The 16,636-nt window shown below is 44.6% G+C and overlaps 1 protein-coding gene across 6 annotated transcripts in view; it reads left to right on the forward strand.

Moving 5' to 3' along the window:
• The window catches only part of BAHCC1 (BAH domain and coiled-coil containing 1), a 124,684-nt gene extending 109,408 nt beyond the window's left edge, over positions 1-15,276 (forward strand). For 4 of the 6 annotated variants that reach the window (XM_072112511.1, XM_072112510.1, XM_072112515.1 and 1 more), the window contains 14 exons: positions 4,736-4,856; positions 4,963-5,212; positions 5,440-5,631; positions 5,713-5,954; positions 6,032-6,127; positions 6,308-6,431; positions 6,569-6,683; positions 6,846-6,921; positions 7,259-7,367; positions 9,737-9,856; positions 10,905-11,078; positions 11,385-12,469; positions 12,648-12,884; positions 13,662-15,276. In XM_072112511.1, the coding sequence (XP_071968612.1) occupies positions 4,736-4,856; positions 4,963-5,212; positions 5,440-5,631; positions 5,713-5,954; positions 6,032-6,127; positions 6,308-6,431; positions 6,569-6,683; positions 6,846-6,921; positions 7,259-7,367; positions 9,737-9,856; positions 10,905-11,078; positions 11,385-12,469; positions 12,648-12,884; positions 13,662-13,868 (3,148 nt within the window). In that variant the 3' untranslated portion in view covers positions 13,869-15,276. The remainder of the gene's footprint in view (positions 1-4,735; positions 4,857-4,962; positions 5,213-5,439; positions 5,632-5,712; positions 5,955-6,031; positions 6,128-6,307; positions 6,432-6,568; positions 6,684-6,845; positions 6,922-7,258; positions 7,368-9,736; positions 9,857-10,904; positions 11,079-11,384; positions 12,470-12,647; positions 12,885-13,661) is intronic. The other 2 variants (XM_072112513.1, XM_072112514.1) reach the window with 2 other exon arrangements.
• The last annotated feature ends 1,360 nt before the right edge of the window (positions 15,277-16,636 follow it).

Below are 16,636 nucleotides of genomic sequence, written 5' to 3' on the forward strand. Positions count from 1 at the left end.
TGTGTACACTCATTAAGACCAAGAGGAATGTCTTCCAGTCAGCTCAATTCTACAATGCAAATATTGCCTTTATTCATTAACCTGCACTTCACACCCATCGTAGTTTGTCCGTCTCGCTCTTGGGTTTGAGCGTAGGAACTAAGACAATGGACTTTAATCCGATTCTTTTATTCATATCATCACATTTCAATGAAAACTCTACTTGTAATTCACAAGTTTACCAAAATCCCTTGATTGTTGTTTCTTAAAGGACATGTCTATCCTAGCCCCTGATGAAGGATTGCAAACCAAATACACTTACATGCTGGTTTGTTCCCCCTCTGGCATGATCTATGATTCTTTTAGCTTCTTATGCCCTTTATCAACAAAGTTTTTTTTTAAAATTATGCAAATAAGCCTAAGGGGCTCTAGGCTCCATAGGTGTTAATGGAGCTTGTAGCCCCTCTGGCTTATTTGCATAATTTTTAAAGCTCTTTTTCTTAAAGAGTTATAAGTAGAGCAGATCCTCCCATGGGGGGGGGGGGGGGGGGCACACACCAGTATGTCAGTGTACTTGCTTTATAATCATTCATCCTGGTGGTTACATGTCCATTAACTGTAATGGTGGCCAAGATGTTGGTCACCATGGGAGTCGGAAAGATTGACGGAATGGGACGGGAGACTTGTGGATGTCTCTTCACTATTAACTTTTGGAATTTTGAAGAACATATTGTTATACCTCCCAATATTTGCATTCCCCATTCATGGAACAATTTTAAGCCGCAGCCAGAAACCCCACAGGATGACCTACAATTGTAGTTTTACGAAAATTTTTTAAAAGTGACCCATTTTGCTGGGCATTCCCTTTTAAAAATTGGGGGTTTTGCCATTTCTACAGCATCCCTATAAGGAGAGGATCACTTCCAAACCCTTTGACTAATTGGGAAATAAATTTAACAATCCTTTTAAGACCCGAGGCTAAAGCTCCTGGGTCCTAATACCACCCACCTATCATGATCCATTTATAATAATGGAGTCTATAAAGGGTTGTTTGGTCCCACCTAAAGTCCAAGTCTGTTTGTAACTGCTGCCCATGTGCCTTCTACTAAATTGAAGCTGTGGGGTCCCTGGTGCAAAATGTATGCCAAGCCACCAATTATAATATATTGTTTATAATACATCATATGGGCCCCCTAGGCCTCTTGGGCCCGGTTACAACCGCATCTGGACCCCCCTGCTTCTACTAGAGATTGTGACTTTCCTGTGTGCCTCTTCCTGTCCCTTCCCACCTCTTGATGATATCCCATTAGATACATGTCGTTGAGGAAGGGGGGGCTGGTTCTCCCACAAAAGTGGCACAGAACACAGCATAGAAACCCCTGTCTGTGCCATGTTACCGCCTCTGGTCACATTATGGTGCCGCTCACTGGTTCCAGCGCTCTGCTATTACCCATTAACCGCCTGGTGCAGCTATTCCCGCACTCACGGGCCCTGTATAATTGTCCTTCTCTGCTACAAATTGCCTCTCCCGGCAGGGCCATTTGCATAAATCCTCCGAGCTAGTCCAAACACGATTGGAGAGTGTGTGCAATGCATCAAGCTCTATGATTTGGTAATAATAGTTAAATCTCTACTAAATGACTCCCTCAATTAAGACACAGGGAAAAAAAAAATAAATGTCGGAGTTTTATGTCAGAAAACATTAGCAAGCGTTGCATGCTCGGAGGAAGGGGAGAGAGTCTACAAAAAGATGCTGTGTTTTGCTTGGCAGTGCCACCGGGGCAAGGGGCAGCCTATGCCTCCTGACCATGGTGAGGGGGGTAGCAGGTCTGAGCTGAGCTGCTATTAAGGGACTTGCAAGTGTCTGGATTAATGCTGCCTGCTCACTCCCCCCCCTCCTCCGGTCCCCTGCTTCTCCCTCCTCCCTATTACACAAGCAGCTGTTTTACAGACTGTGGGCACAAGAGGCGGCTGAGTCATTAGTATTTAAAAAATAATCTGGGTAGCGGCATCTCGCCTTCCTCTGCCCTTTTTAAAGAGACACCTCTGTGTATTCATTAATATTGACAAATGTAGTCACCGATTCTGTACGCGCTGAGTCAAGTGACGGGATGGCACCAATTACTGGCTAATTAATGGGCAGGCGGCGGGCAGCAGAGGGCACCATGGACGGGCACGTGAGAAGAATTTCTTGTCTGGGATGCAAAGGGTGTTGGGGGGGGGGGACCCAATCTTTGCTATTATATGGTTTGTCACAGTCGGGGGCAGCTTTACCCATGTGATTGCTTGTGGCCCCATAGATCATGGGTAGAGATGAACACATCCGACATTCAAGTTCCAGTTTGGCTGCCGGACATATTGCCGGATTGATGGCCAAACAGTCAATCCGGCAAATGAATGTCTCAAGCAACTATCCATGAACGTTGGGTCCGTTTTATCTCTTAACCGTGGGGTCCGACACAATGGTGGGATGCAGAACTAGTTTGAGTAGAATTATGGCAACTAGAAAGAAACTGCGGAGAAGTGTATACCATTCCCAAGCAATAGCAGAGTAATAGACTCCATGCTGTGCCATCTGGAGCAGAGCTATGCAAATGGCGGCCTCACACATCGCTCTACTTGATGCCCTAGAAATACCAAATCTTCCCCTGATCCAAGTTCTGTGCCAACACCATTATATTAGACCATTGCTTAAGGTTGTGTATGGCCACAGGACCTACAAGACCCCTAACCAGTCAACGAGGCAGAATGGCCATCTCCATTATTGAATTATGTTTGGTTGGGGAGGCTACTTTATGCCAATCTTGGTCTTCTCTTCTCACAAGGGTTCTACTGCACTTCCGCAGGTTGGTTAACCAGATTGTTCAGTCCTTATGAGTAAACTAATAATCAGCCTTTTACCACCCAACATAAATAATAAAACTGAATTGGGGGGTGATAGCAGCTTCAATGTGCCCCTCTATATGCATGTAGTCATCATCAAAAGTAAAAGCCATACTATTCGATAGTAGGGGGGCTTAGATCAAGACGCCCCACTTTAGAATCTCCATCTTCTATGGAGCCATTATGGATGTATGCGGTATTATTCATGGAAGATGAGGGTTATGAGAGCCTCTACTTGTGTTGTGGTCTACACAAGATGGAATAGAGTACCGCCATTGAGAGATGGATACATTGTTCCATACTGGCCCCACACGATAAAGCGTCAGCAGTCTCCCGTCTGTACGGATGGCGCTATACATCCGAGGCCAAGAGCAGCGATAGTTGCCTAGCAACCGCCGCTTCCTCCCCTAAGCTCTACCCTGCTGTTCACTGAATTTGGACTCTGCGTGATACGTGGAAGATGGAAAATAAGGTGATGGCATTACACAAACCTTTCATCCTGACCCATAACGCTTCCGCTTGGCAGCCATCTTTACAAGAAGAAAGGCTCCTCAATTTTCCGTCTTGGCCTTCAATTACATCTGTGTACGGATGCGCAGGGATTCGTTCCCAAGACCGTTGTGCATTATTTATGTGCCCGTCATTTATTAATGTCTCCCCCAGTAATGTATGCGGCGCTTTACGAGTGCCCGCGATGACACAACTCGCAAAGTGCCCCTTGCGTCATGTCTAAATATTTCACGAGCTCTTAAGCCTGCCGTGTGGATTTGGGTGCTTTAAGGGTTAAATCATTCCAGCTGAGATTCCAGAGCGGATTTAAGAGGCTTTGATGGATCTGCCTGCGGGAGATGCTTTTACTATAGATTTAAAAAGCTGGCTAAAATCCGCTCTGTAAGAACTGCACTCGGGAAAGAAATCCCCCGTGGTCAGGCTGACCTCCAGTCTACCTCTCTCTAGCCCCCAAGTCTGTCCCCAAATCCTACGGGAACGCTTCTTTGTGTGTGTCCATCGGCACCATGAAAAGTTCATCCAAAGAGAAATCCCTTTAAGAAATATGTAAGTGTTTGAGGTTGGTTACAATAGACATGGGTGACGAGGTATAAGACACCACTCCTTCTCATAGTCAGTGGAATATCATGGACCCAAGTCTCCTTTTTTATGTTGTGACTATCATTGCTTCCAATCGGCCTAACCCACAGCCCGTTTCCAATAACCGGAGCCAGCAATGCTTCATAGGAGGCGACAATCGAGTCCACCGGAGCGTGTTTACAGGAGGGTCTGGAGAGCATGAATTGGTTGGAATAAATTAGGCTGAAATGTGTGCTGAGTGCTGTGCAATGGGGAATTCCCTGGCGCCCTCCCCCCCCACCCGTTTGCAGTTACATGGAATTTGGCACATGGAGGTGAGGTTAACAGCGGGCAGGGGGAACCTCACTCTTCCTGGCTGGAGACACATCTCTCTGTGCTGAAGTGTGTTGGGAAGTGACAAGTTTCAGATAGGCCGTTCATTTAATTCCTACTGTGCCCAGAAGGAAAGCCGGCTACGAGCATGTACCCGCTTACAAACACGTCAGTCTTGTAGAAGGTTTTGGCATAGAGCGAGCGGAGGTAGACAGGGAAGCACCACATACATGTGTACATACAGACACATCAGAGAACTATTGGTAGCCCCTTGAATTCCTCAACTTGGTGAAATTATACATTTCTGGTCTTCACATTAGAGATGCCTTAAAGTTTGTCTGGTGGAAATCAAAGAAATCTTAAGGGGGTTCTTAATTGTTCTTGATGTGTTTTTGGCCTCTTTAAAAAAAAAAAATGTATAGATGATGAGAAGCTGAATTCTAAGTAGAGATTTTATTTTTTTTTCAACCAGGCCTCTGGGCAGAAGTTTAAGTCTCCTCTGTGCAGAGCTACGAAATGATGGAGAGCCCAAGAAGAAGAAGAGTAAAATATCGGAGGAGAGCTACAGTGATCAAGACCTCTCACAGAAGACTGTAAGTTGTATTCCATAAGAGTGGACAAAATAGTTAAGGAACACACTTATGGATCTTCATAGGACATCTTACTTGGTTGATGTATTAAAAGGTGGTCTTCTTGCAGGTCAAGATGCATAGCAAAAAGATGGTGTGCCCTCAGAACAAGATGTCATCCAAACTGGCTCGGAAGGTCTCGCAACTGAAGAGCAAGACGTTAGGGTCTGGAACCAGCCCTTATCACCGTAAGGAAGTTCCTCCAACTAGTAAGATGCAGAAGAAACTGCCTCAACACAAAGGGTCATGTTTAAAGGTCAAAGAAGGAAGTGAAAGGAAGGGGCAGGAGAGACAGAGGCCAGAGGGAGCTGGGGAAGCAGGTGAGGAGGGTTATCGTGACCTCTTGATACAGGCTAGTAGGGGCTGTGAGGTTTTGAGTTCAGGTTTTGCATCTGGATAAAGTAAACTTAAGTGTAGGCAGTGGAGAGTCATTGAAAGTAAAACTTAACACCCTTTGGTTGCCAGGGGTCGAAGCCTTTGGTCAAAATTTCAAGGTGGTTGGAAATACTCCAAAAAGTATACAAAAATGTTTGTGTTCCCCCTACAGATGAGGACAACGATGAGGACTCGGACAGCGATGACGGGGAGCAGGATCTCCCTGGGCTGTCCAGCCATGATGCCAGCTTATCCCTTAATGCTCCCAGTAACTCCTCCCTTGTGGGTCCTTCTGCCTCTGCTGTAGTGAAAATGGAAGCCAATCAAAAAGCAAAAAAGAAAATTGAAAGACAAGGACTACTAGGTAAGGACCTTGGATTGGTGTGTAACCTCGTTCTGTATTACACGGTATTTTACATTGTTTGGTAATCCTTCCTGTACCCAGGTTCATGCTTTATTACCAGCCCTGAGAGTGAAGTCAAGATCCGCAAACGTTCTGCCAAGCTGGAAGCTCGAACTCACCCCGATAAGCCTCTTAAGAAGAAGTCTCTGAGTCACAAGGGGAAACCTGAGGGGAATATTCGGAGAAGATTACAGTCGGACACCCAACCTCTGACACCCAGCAAGGCTTTGTTTTGTTCTCCAACCCAAGGACTTAAAAAAGACAAAAAGATCAAAAATATCCAGGTAGGTTTACCACCAACCGTCCGATAAAGTGTAGCCAAGTCTAAGGGATCTGTGCTCACTTCTTTTTCTTTCTGTAGAGAAAAAATGGGGTAATGACTCTCTCGCTAACCTCTCGATCCCCTAAAAATATTCTGAAGGATGCGACAAAGATGGCAAGGATGAAATCCAAGCAGGTATGAGTCATTTTTGTAACTACTTGCTTTGTCGTTGGTGTAGACCCTCTTACTATTCGAGTTTGGTAGTGGGGTTTTTTTTGAGTCTTCAAAGAAACTTTCCACTGTCGTCATATTTGATTGTCCAGTTCTCAAAGGCCATCACCGTTTTAACAAGTTGACATCTTCCTTCCCTTCCAGGAGAGAGGTCGTGCGGTCAGTCGACTCTTGCAAAGTTTTGCTGTGGAAGACGATTTCCAGTTTGATGACAACAGCAGTTTCTCCGAAGGAGAAGAGGAAACCAGCTCCACGGCCAAGAACAAAAGTAAGATAGTCGGTTATGACCTCGTAGAGTTCACAAGCCCTTAGTCCTATCTGGTGGTCCTATCCCATTGTATTTATAAGAGTCACCATGGATGTATCCAAGTAGTGATGGTATTTTTTATAATCGTCTCTTTCCAGGTCATATCTGCTCACTCTCCAAGACCGATTTGAGAGAAGGCTTGCAGGTCTTGATACCCAAGGAGGACAACCTACTCTATGCTGCCAGCATTCGCAGTCTCCAACCCCCTGATATGTAAGTGAGAACACATTACATCCTCACTTTTGTCTTAATCATTGCTCATTTCTTTTTTGGGGAGGGTGGAATACAATAAAATCCTTGAAATCCATGAAATCCTTGTAGAATTGCACCTAGTTTTTTGGTACTACTTCTTCTTGTATGTTTCCTTCATTACAGATACAGTGTCGTGATCGAGGGCGAGAGAGGAAACCGACCCCGTGTTTACTCCCAGGAGCAACTTCTGCAGGAAGCTGTAAGTTCCTAATGTGTCAACTCTGACAGGAAGTTCTATGACTTCCTGTACATGAAATGTAGAGCAGGTCAAAGGTCGGCCGTTAAAGCGTTTAAGTGTGTGGTGCTGTTTTTTTTTTTGTTTTTTTTTCTTGTTTGCTTTTTAAACATTTTAAAATTCCAATTATAATCAAGTATTAGAATATATTTTAGTAAAGAATTATACGGCATAATGTCAATGATTTTTTAAAATTTTACTTTTAATTTTTTGTAGGTATTTTTATATATCTATATTTTTTTTTAAGAGCTGCGTTTATCGTCCATTGTAGTCAATACTAACCTATTCGGTCTCCCTGCAGGTTGTGGATGTGAAGCCTCAGTCCGCACGTTGCCTTCCACATGGAACTCGTGTTTGTGCCTACTGGAGTCAGAAGTCGCGCTGCCTGTACCCGGGGAATGTGGTGAGAGGTAAGAAGCTCCTCATCACTTAGAAGCCCATATTTACTACTGATGGGAAACCATTCTGTAAATTCTTCTATTTAACGAGAACTTCTTATCAGCAACTTGCCTAATAAACCAATAGCAGTATATTGTCATACCAGGTAAGGTTCATGGTCCATTGTGGTGGCATCATCCAGAAAATCTACTATGAAGTGAGATGAAAATTGGTTTTATAAAGTCAAGGAGGTGGAGACTTTAACACTGAAGTCAAGGTGGGGAGCTCTGATCGCCTCCTCCTCTGTGATTGATAGCATGCACCAGGCTTCAGGAGATCTGGTTAGTCATGTCACTGGATGCCGAACCATCAATTATAATGAAGGAGACTTTCTGAGGAAGAGAGAGCTTGATTTCAGTGTTAAACTCTCCGCCTCCTTGACTTTATACAACCAGTTTACATCTCACTTGAAGTTGGTTTTATGGATGATGCCACCACACTGGGTGATGAACGAAACATGATCTAGAAGGTTTTTAGCTGCTTGGCATCATACTGGTAGTGGTTTATTAGGTCAATGTCTGCTAACGGGTTCCCTTTAAAGAAAAATAATTTACATAGAAAATTTGCATATTTCAGAGCCATGTGGGAAACAAAACCGCCAACAGGTCCATATGTACTGGTGGTGTAGTGTCCCAAATTGCCCTTGAGCTAGTCCCTCAAAGTGTATACTCAGTCCGTAGCTCCCAGCTTAATTTCTCATGTGTCGTGGGTACGGATAGGGTGTACTGCTTCAGCAGCAATTACTGTGCAGGGGCGGGGGGTACCAAGACAGGTTTATTGTTCAAAATTCATCATGATAAACCAGGGACACTTACTCATAGATCCAGGCACTGTGATTGTGGTAATCCTTTTATATTTGTTATCCATGACCTCCTTTCTTATAAAATCAACTTTTATAATTATGCTAATGAGCCAGAAGGGCTTTGGGGGTTGTTACCAGAGCCCTTTTGTGCTGTAACTTTACAGGTTGTGACACTGCCCTGCCCTGGCTGATTTAGTCTTGCACACAGGGAGGAGGAAGTGCTGCTACACAGTGTAACAACCTGTAAAGCTACAGCGCAGAGGGGCCCCGATAACGCCCCAAGAGCCCTTCAGACTCATTAGCATAATTTTAAGAGTTGATTATAGAAGGAAGGAGGCCATGGATAACATATATAAGCAGATTACCACAGTGCCGGTGCCTGGATCTATGAGTAATGTCCCTGGTTTATCAGAATGGATTGTGATGGTAGAGGAAACCTATATATAGAACCAGATAATCCTCTATATAAGCATTTATCTTGCTCCATATTTATATTTACTAGACCTCTCATTTATATACCAGGTCCGTCACTCCTTACGTGAAGGCTTGTGTGTAAAACATATTTTTCGCGGTGCAGCAATACAATAAAACAACTATAGGGACAATAAATTTATTCCGAATTTTTTTTAATTTTTTTTTCTCCCCTCCAAATAAGAAATGATGCATCATGGACAACACAGGGTCCTGTATTCTGCCACATTCATCATCTTCAGACTCGCTGTACAATCTCGAGCGCCCGTTCCCGCTCAATATAGTAATTGACACTTGCTGTCAGGGGGCGACGTTGCTTGGCAACCTGCTCCACTGGCCGGCCAGTCACATGATCCTTATAGAATTTTGAATTGATTTCTCGATTTAATGAGAAAACGTCGAGCACCCGTGTTTTATAGACTTGTTCCAACACTGCTTTTCATTGTCAGTTTGGTGTGTGTTTTTTTTTTTTTTTTTTTTTCCTCTTGAGTTTTTTTTTTTTTTCAATTCACAATTGAGAAAAAAATGTACAAATTTTAGAGATTTTGATTCAAGATTTTTTTTTCTTAAAATTTTTTGTTTAAAATTTTTTTTTTTTTGGTGTTAAAAGCTAAAAATAATGAAGAAATCTTCAGTGAAAGTATAAAACTATTTTTATTTGATGGTAACTATATGCTTGATGGGTATATCTGGAGTACTATGCCCCCGGCTGTGTAACGCATGATATGAGTAGCCATATTATCTCCTGAGGGGGCCGCCTATTGTACAGGTGACTTCTAATACCCTTTTAATTTCACAGTAGGGGATGCATAATACCAAGTGGTTCATTAATTCCAGGCATCCGTAATTCCTGGGTTCATGGATTCTCATACATTCCGGTGCGGAACACTTAAGTCATCAGTCATGGTCCTCAAGTAACGTCATTTCTACCATGGTCTCTCCTCTGTGGAGTAACAAACCCTTTGTACATTACACATGGGAAATTGTATTTGCTAGGGTGTGATGTTTCCTTATTTTATTGGGCATCAACCAGTTTTTAGATTGAAATGTTGGCCCCTTGTGTTCTAGCAGGTTCCTCTAGCGATGAAGGGGAGTCCGACTCGGTGACGGTTGCGTTTGATGATGGTGATCGTGGACGGATCACCTTGAACAACATCCGCCTACTGCCTCCTGATTTTACCATCCAGTGTAAGTTTTTATAAGGACAATACAAGTGCGTTGACCACCTCCTATGAGAAGACCACTGCAGAACATTCATATACTACGACCATGGACTAATTCTTCTAGAGCAGTGGTACTTTCCCAGTGACCTCTTAATAAAGCTCCTCATGTTGTGGTGACACCCAACCATAAATTATGAATCATTATCCTAGTCAAAATGATCCACACCCCTAGTAGCCAGTAGTCACGGCGCCTTGCCCCTAGTAGCCAGTAGTCACGGCGCCTTGCCCCTAGTAGCCAGTAGTCACGGCGCCTTGCCCCTAGTAGCCAGTAGTCACGGCGCCTTGCCCCTAGTAGCCAGTAGTCACGGCGCCTTGCCCCTAGTAGCCAGTAGTCACGGCGCCTTGCCCCTAGTAGCCAGTAGTCACGGCGCCTTGCCCCTAGTAGCCAGTAGTCACGGCGCCTTGCCCTTAGTAGCCAGTAGTCACGGCGCTTTGCCCCTAGTAGCCACTAGTCACGGCGCCCTGCCCCTAGTAGCCACTAGTCACGGCGCCCTGCCCCTAGTAGCCACTAGTCACGGCGCCCTGCCCCTAGTAGCCACTAGTCACGGCGCCCTGCCCCTAGTAGCCACTAGTGACGGCGCCCTGCCCCTAGTAGCCACTAGTGACGGCGCCCTGCCCCTAGTAGCCACTAGTCACGGCGCCCTGCCCCTAGTAGCCACTAGTCACGGCGCCCTGCCCCTAGTAGCCACTAGTCACGGCGCCCTGCCCCTAGTAGCCACTAGTCATAGGTCATACCTCCAGAGTAGTGGAGCACCAGAGCTGTTAGCTGCTGTTCTGCCGTGGCTCGGTTCCTAAGACCACCAGAAAACACACATTACCAATGTTCTTAGGTGACCCCTGTGAAAAGGGCTGTTCGACCCCCAAAGGGGTAGAGACCCACAAGTTGAGATCCACTGTCCTAGATGCAATTAGTCAACAGTTCATAGAAGATTAGAAAGGGAAGGGTCTACAAATGTTGATGTGAAAGGATCAACAGTGATGTTATAGTAAGCCATCAATATTTCCGTTTTCAGGTACAGAACCCTCCCCTGCTTTATTGTTGTCGGCAGAGAGTCGCAGAACTAAGCGCTTTGCGAGTAATACCACCTCAACATCTGAAGCCTCTCAGAACCAATCGTCAGACAACCGTGAGCCAGCAGAAACATCGAGAAATAATGGGAAGAAGTCGATAAACAAGGAGAAAACTGGTGAGTGTGACATCAAGCACCTTAAGGACACTTTGACCTCTCGGCCAACATAATTTGGGTGGATTAATTCGGTAGTCTCTTGATTTTTGTCATGAAGCATTTTTTCCGTTTCCAATCCTTTCTTGAGGAGCTTAGTCACAGAAGTCTCAGCAAAGTTTATCAAAGAAACGTCTTATGTGACATTTTTAGATCCTGCATGACCTAAGTGTGAAGTGTTTGCTAATTCTGAGAATCACAGGTATGACTTAAATAATGTGGTGACACACGATGTGAGCTGACTCCTTTTCGCACTTTTGTTTTCTATAGATAAAACAGATGTGTTCAACTCAGGGGCAAAGACTCAGTTACCTGCTGCCACCACCAACTTTTTGGGTCGCTCCACGAGTGTGGACCTGATGAGCTGGCCTTCTCAAGGAAAGCGCAAAGCTGGCAACAAGACCGGCACTGGCCTCCAGGATCCTTTCCAGTCCCAGGGGAGCGGCAAGAAACAAAAGTGTAGAGAGCAGCCCCATGTCTTTGGTAACGGTTTTGGAGCGGATTCCTTCAGCAGTCTGGCTAACTCTTACAGTCCTTTCGGGAGTAGTGCCAACACTGGGATTACAACTGGGCAAAAACCCGTACGGACAAAGAAAGGGGAAAGACCAGAGGAGGAGGACAAGGGGAAAGGGGGGAAAAGAAAAACCGGTAATGAGTTTTTAGTAAAACTCGATCATGAAGGTGTCATGTCCCCCAAAACTAAAAATGGCAAAGCTCTACTTCTCTACGACAAAGACTTTGGGCTCCAAATTAGACAGAGCTACAGTTCTGCATCAGGACTGGCCAAGGACAAGAAAAGGAAGCCGCCTCTTCATGACCACCTACCCATGGGTTTGGCACTCGGAAAGTACACTGGGCAAACAGAATATGGTGTAAACTGTGACAGTGACTGTTCATACTCTGACCAGGATGAGGAGGAGAACCAAGGGGGTCTGCGGGCTAGGGTACCGTCAAGATTTCTTGCAGGACTATCAGTTTCTTCCTCTTCCTCTGGGTCCTCTTCATCTTCTAGCTCTGGCTCCATGTCCAGCTCCAGCATTTGCTCTACGGACAACGAGGATTCTTCAGAGAGTTCAGATGAAGCAGACTCTACAATGCTCTTGCAGCCCTGCCTCACCCACCCCGTGCCTACAATGCTGGCACAGCACACAGAAGATGGTGGCCAAGGCTCGCAGGGCTGCTTTGTCTCAGGACAAAAAGCCAAACAGAGGAGGAAAGGGACCCCTTCAAACTTCCCTAAAACCAAAGAGCCCCTACCTAGACAGCAACGCTTGCCCTCTGTCGAAAACCGGCCAAAGATTTCTGCCTTTCTGCCTGCGCGCCAACTATGGAAATGGTCTGGAGAGCCTACCCAGGTAAGGATCCATTTTAAGGCCTTATAGACTGGTAAAATTTCTTGATCTCCAACCTTGCATATACCACCTGCAAAGAACCTTCTAAAACTGAATACTGTCAAGAGTTTTTAATCCAAAATTATGTCCTCCATTTTTTTTTTTAATCTTTTTCTAACAAGTCACTTTTCTTTCTCTCCAGAGACGAGGAATGAAAGGGAAGGCCAGAAAACTGTTTTACAAGTCCATAGTGCGGGGAAAAGAGACTCTGCACGTTGGGGAATGCGCAGTTTTCTTGTCGGCCGGGCGCCCCAATCTGCCCTACATAGGACGTATTGAGAGTATGTGGGAGTCCTGGGGTGGCAATATGGTGGTTAAAGTCAAGTGGTTTTACCATCCAGAAGAAACTAAACTGGGCAAAAGGCACAGCGATGGCAAGGTAAAGGAATATGCATGACCTGTTAGTAAAACGTTCATCATGGTGGTTGGTAGGAGGTTGCCTTGAAATGAAGGCCTCATTATTTGCCCTGTTAGGACGCACATATTGACCTTCTAGTGAGGGCACTTGCTTCAGAAGTGGTTTATTGTATGGTAGTCTCATAGCCTTCACATATTATGAAGTATAGCAAGAAGATACTTTAGTAGCTCCCCAACAATGGTGATTCATCCCGACACATGTCCTTGGCAGGGGCACTACTTTTCCCAGGATAGACTTGTATTAATTTTACAAAGGCTGCAAAACCTAAAGTGTTGGTGGGCTCTGAAGATACAGAAATTACCTAGGACAGTGGACAAGACCACTTCTTACCAGGCTCTGTGTAGCCTTCATTGTCAGAGTTGGGTCGAAGGAGCATGAGTAAGTTGGTTCCAATGGTCAATCGGTCAAATTCACCGAGCAAGTCCAACTTTAACGTAGAACTGCTGGACTAAACTCGGCGAATCTACTTTGTGGCTGGTACATCACACAGATACACACAGAACCAACTTGTTTGTCTACAACCGGCCTAGGATTGATGTAGAAGGAGATGGTTCTTGATCTAGAGCTTTGTGGTTCGCTGTTGGTGTCCATTATGGGTTTAGTAGGGTTTAGTCTTGGGTTTAATGCAATGGAGCTTTGTTCGGTTAAAGGTCATCGGTGATTAGCTCGACACATCTCTATAGATGAAATGTTTTATGGGATGTCAACACTAAATGTACGTTTTTCTTCCTTTCCCAGAATGCATTGTACCAGTCATCCCACGAGGATGAGAACGACGTACAGACAATCTCACACAAGTGCCAGGTGGTGAGCCGCCAGCAGTACGACAAGATGAGTCACAGCAAGCGCTACCAAGATCGGCAGAACCTCTACTACCTGGCAGGAACCTATGACCCAGGAACTGGGCGGCTGGTGACCGCAGAGGGTGTGCCGGTGCTGTGCTGAAACGCCACAGTGGGAGTGAACTGGGGGAGGAGGTTACCACTTAACTATACAGCACTTCTTCTTACATTAAGACAGGTAGCATGGACAATTCCCGGAATTCTGTACACTAAACTTCACTCATCCGACGTAGTCATGGAAACCGATACGCACAAGTCCTAGCCGCCTAAACGACGCGCAGCGTGTGCACCGCCACACCGTTGTGTTACACTAATACAAGACGCCAGTCTCCGATGCACCTGTGTCTCATGTAGGTCGACTGCTTCTGAAATCAGTAGATCTTTCTCCTAAAGGGGAGAACGAGTTAATACATTTCTAAAAAATAAAAATTCATCCCCAAGGTACTTGGGGCTCACAACACTAAAGGAGGGCTCTGACAACAGGCGCTACTCTTCCCCTTTTTTCTTAACATTTCTTGTATTTCGACGTCTTGGTCTTGGTTCTCCTCTTCGGGTCAAGTATTGGCGTGTGGCGGGAAGGTCCAATTTCATGGATTACCTTTAAAAGAAGCCTAGAAAGCTTCAATCCAAGATGTCACATGACACTGTGATGACATCATCGTTCACTTTGATGATGTCATCGGTCAACTACAATTCAAATTTGACCTGAAGTGGGTCACGTGTGCTTCGGAATTGGTCACGCGTCGGCTCAAGGTCTTGGCCATAGGTCAATGTTATAGATGACCCTCCCCAATTTGTGGACACACTGTAACCCCTGATCTAGTATAACACAGACCTACTGATTGCAGAAGGGCTATGCACGGCCATGCTAGGAAGCTCTTTACTTTGATACCTGCTCTTCTCCGGCTTTACAGTATTACACGTCTATGGGAAACCTCATCTGCCACCGGCAGGCGCTACAACGTAGCACTTCGAAAACACTACAGAATTTTTTTTTTCCACAAAATTGACTCAGAAGCCGTTCCATTAAAAAAAAAACTGTTCCACTCTGTGGTCCCCACCAGTATCTAGAAGCCTCTAAACTGCTGTAAAACCAATACCGATCATCCCGGTTTTTTTTTCCCCTCGCAAGTATCAAACTGAAAAATTCCTAGCAAAACTGCTCCATCCATTTTCTGATCTTTTTTTTGTAATTTTTTGTAAATTAAAAAAATTTTTGTATTTTTTTTTTTTCTTTTGTGTCTTTATTTGTATTATTCCTAATTTATGGTCAACAGCCTCAAGTTTCAAGCCATATTCTCCCCAGTACCTCTTAACAGCTTTTCTTCCTGAAAGGCAGGATCAGGTGTAATAATATTCTATTTATTCACTGTGTAAATACTGAATTTCTTTTGAAAGTTTTTATTAACAAAAATGAAAACTACTTAAAAAAAAAAAAACAAAAAAAAAAAATTCAACTCGATGGAAAAAAAAAAAATACAAACACAAAAAAAACATCCTCCCCTTATTTTGCTGTCGCTGAAAATATAAATTATGCACTGTGTCCTTTGGCAAGGCTGGGAATATTAGGAATTCTGTATAAATTTGTAATTATAATGGGGGGGGGGGCTACAGAGAATACAAGCACTTGGGGGCTAAGTAGGGACTTGAAGGGGGAGGGGCAATGAGAAGTATCTAAAAAAAAAAAAAGTCACATTTAAATGCTTTTATTGTTAAAAAAAAAAACAAAAAAACACCAAATTCCTGGAAATATGTATATAGATTGTCTGAAATATTTTTTTTTGTGTTAAGACATTTTTTAAGGAAAAAAAAAAGTAAAAGAAAATGTATTGGGAATGTCGATATGGTCCGATGGAATAAAAAAAAAGGAAAATATTCTATAAATATATATTATATAAATGAAGTGTGGCCTCATATTTTTTTTTTTCTGTCTGGTGTCCTGCATATATTTTGGAGGGTGACTCCTACACGGGGGGGGTGGATTGAAGGACCCTTGTGTACACATGTGCTGAGAGCCTTGAGGATTTCATGGCTGGAGGTCCTTCTCTTTATAAAACTAGGTGATTGGTTAAGGTGGTCATGGGCCCCGGGTGGCTGCCCAAACCGCCTTTATTATAATCCACCCCTGCTCCTACTTCTTTATGGGTACTGTATGTGTTCCAGTATTGTACTGTTATTACAGTAAAAGGGGGTGTGGCTTCACTGTAAAATGGGCTCACATTGTCTGATGTATGATTGCCTAGTCCTACTTTTTAGGCACTTTTGATAAATCCGTCCTCAAAGTCCCTAGGTTTCATAAGACACTGCCCCACTTGCCAAATCTCCAGTCCTAGGAAACACCAAGTTATATAACTTCTATTACCCAATTCACAGGGAGGAAGCTCTAGCCTGCCTCCTGCTTGTTGTAGGTGCCTCACGGTCAGCCCTTACAAGCAGGAGGCAGGGGCCAGCTGTGTGAAGCTGCACAGTAGAGGGAGTACCAGGAGTAACCGACAAGCAGAAGGCGGGCTGACGCTACCTCCTGTGAAGATTATATTCCATACGGAACGGTTGAGTTACAGTTAGTCATTACCTGCCTAAACTAACTTGACAGTCCCCTATGGAAGATAACAATCTCCCTGGGATGTAGCATCAGCCTGCCTCCTGCTTGTCGTAGGTGTCTCCCAGTCAGCATTTACAAGCAGGAGGCAGGGGACAGCTGTGTGACTCTTATCTCGCATAATACACAGGAGACTCATTTACACAGGTAATAACCAACTCTAAATCCCTGGCCTCCTGTTTGTAAGGGCTGACGGGGAGAATCCTACGACAAGCAGGAGGCAGACTGATGCTACATCCCAGGAAGATTGTTATCTTCCATAGGGGACGGAC

This window comes from Engystomops pustulosus, chromosome 6 (assembly GCF_040894005.1).
Source record: "Engystomops pustulosus chromosome 6, aEngPut4.maternal, whole genome shotgun sequence".
In the NCBI taxonomy this organism is placed as follows: domain Eukaryota; kingdom Metazoa; phylum Chordata; class Amphibia; order Anura; family Leptodactylidae; genus Engystomops; species Engystomops pustulosus.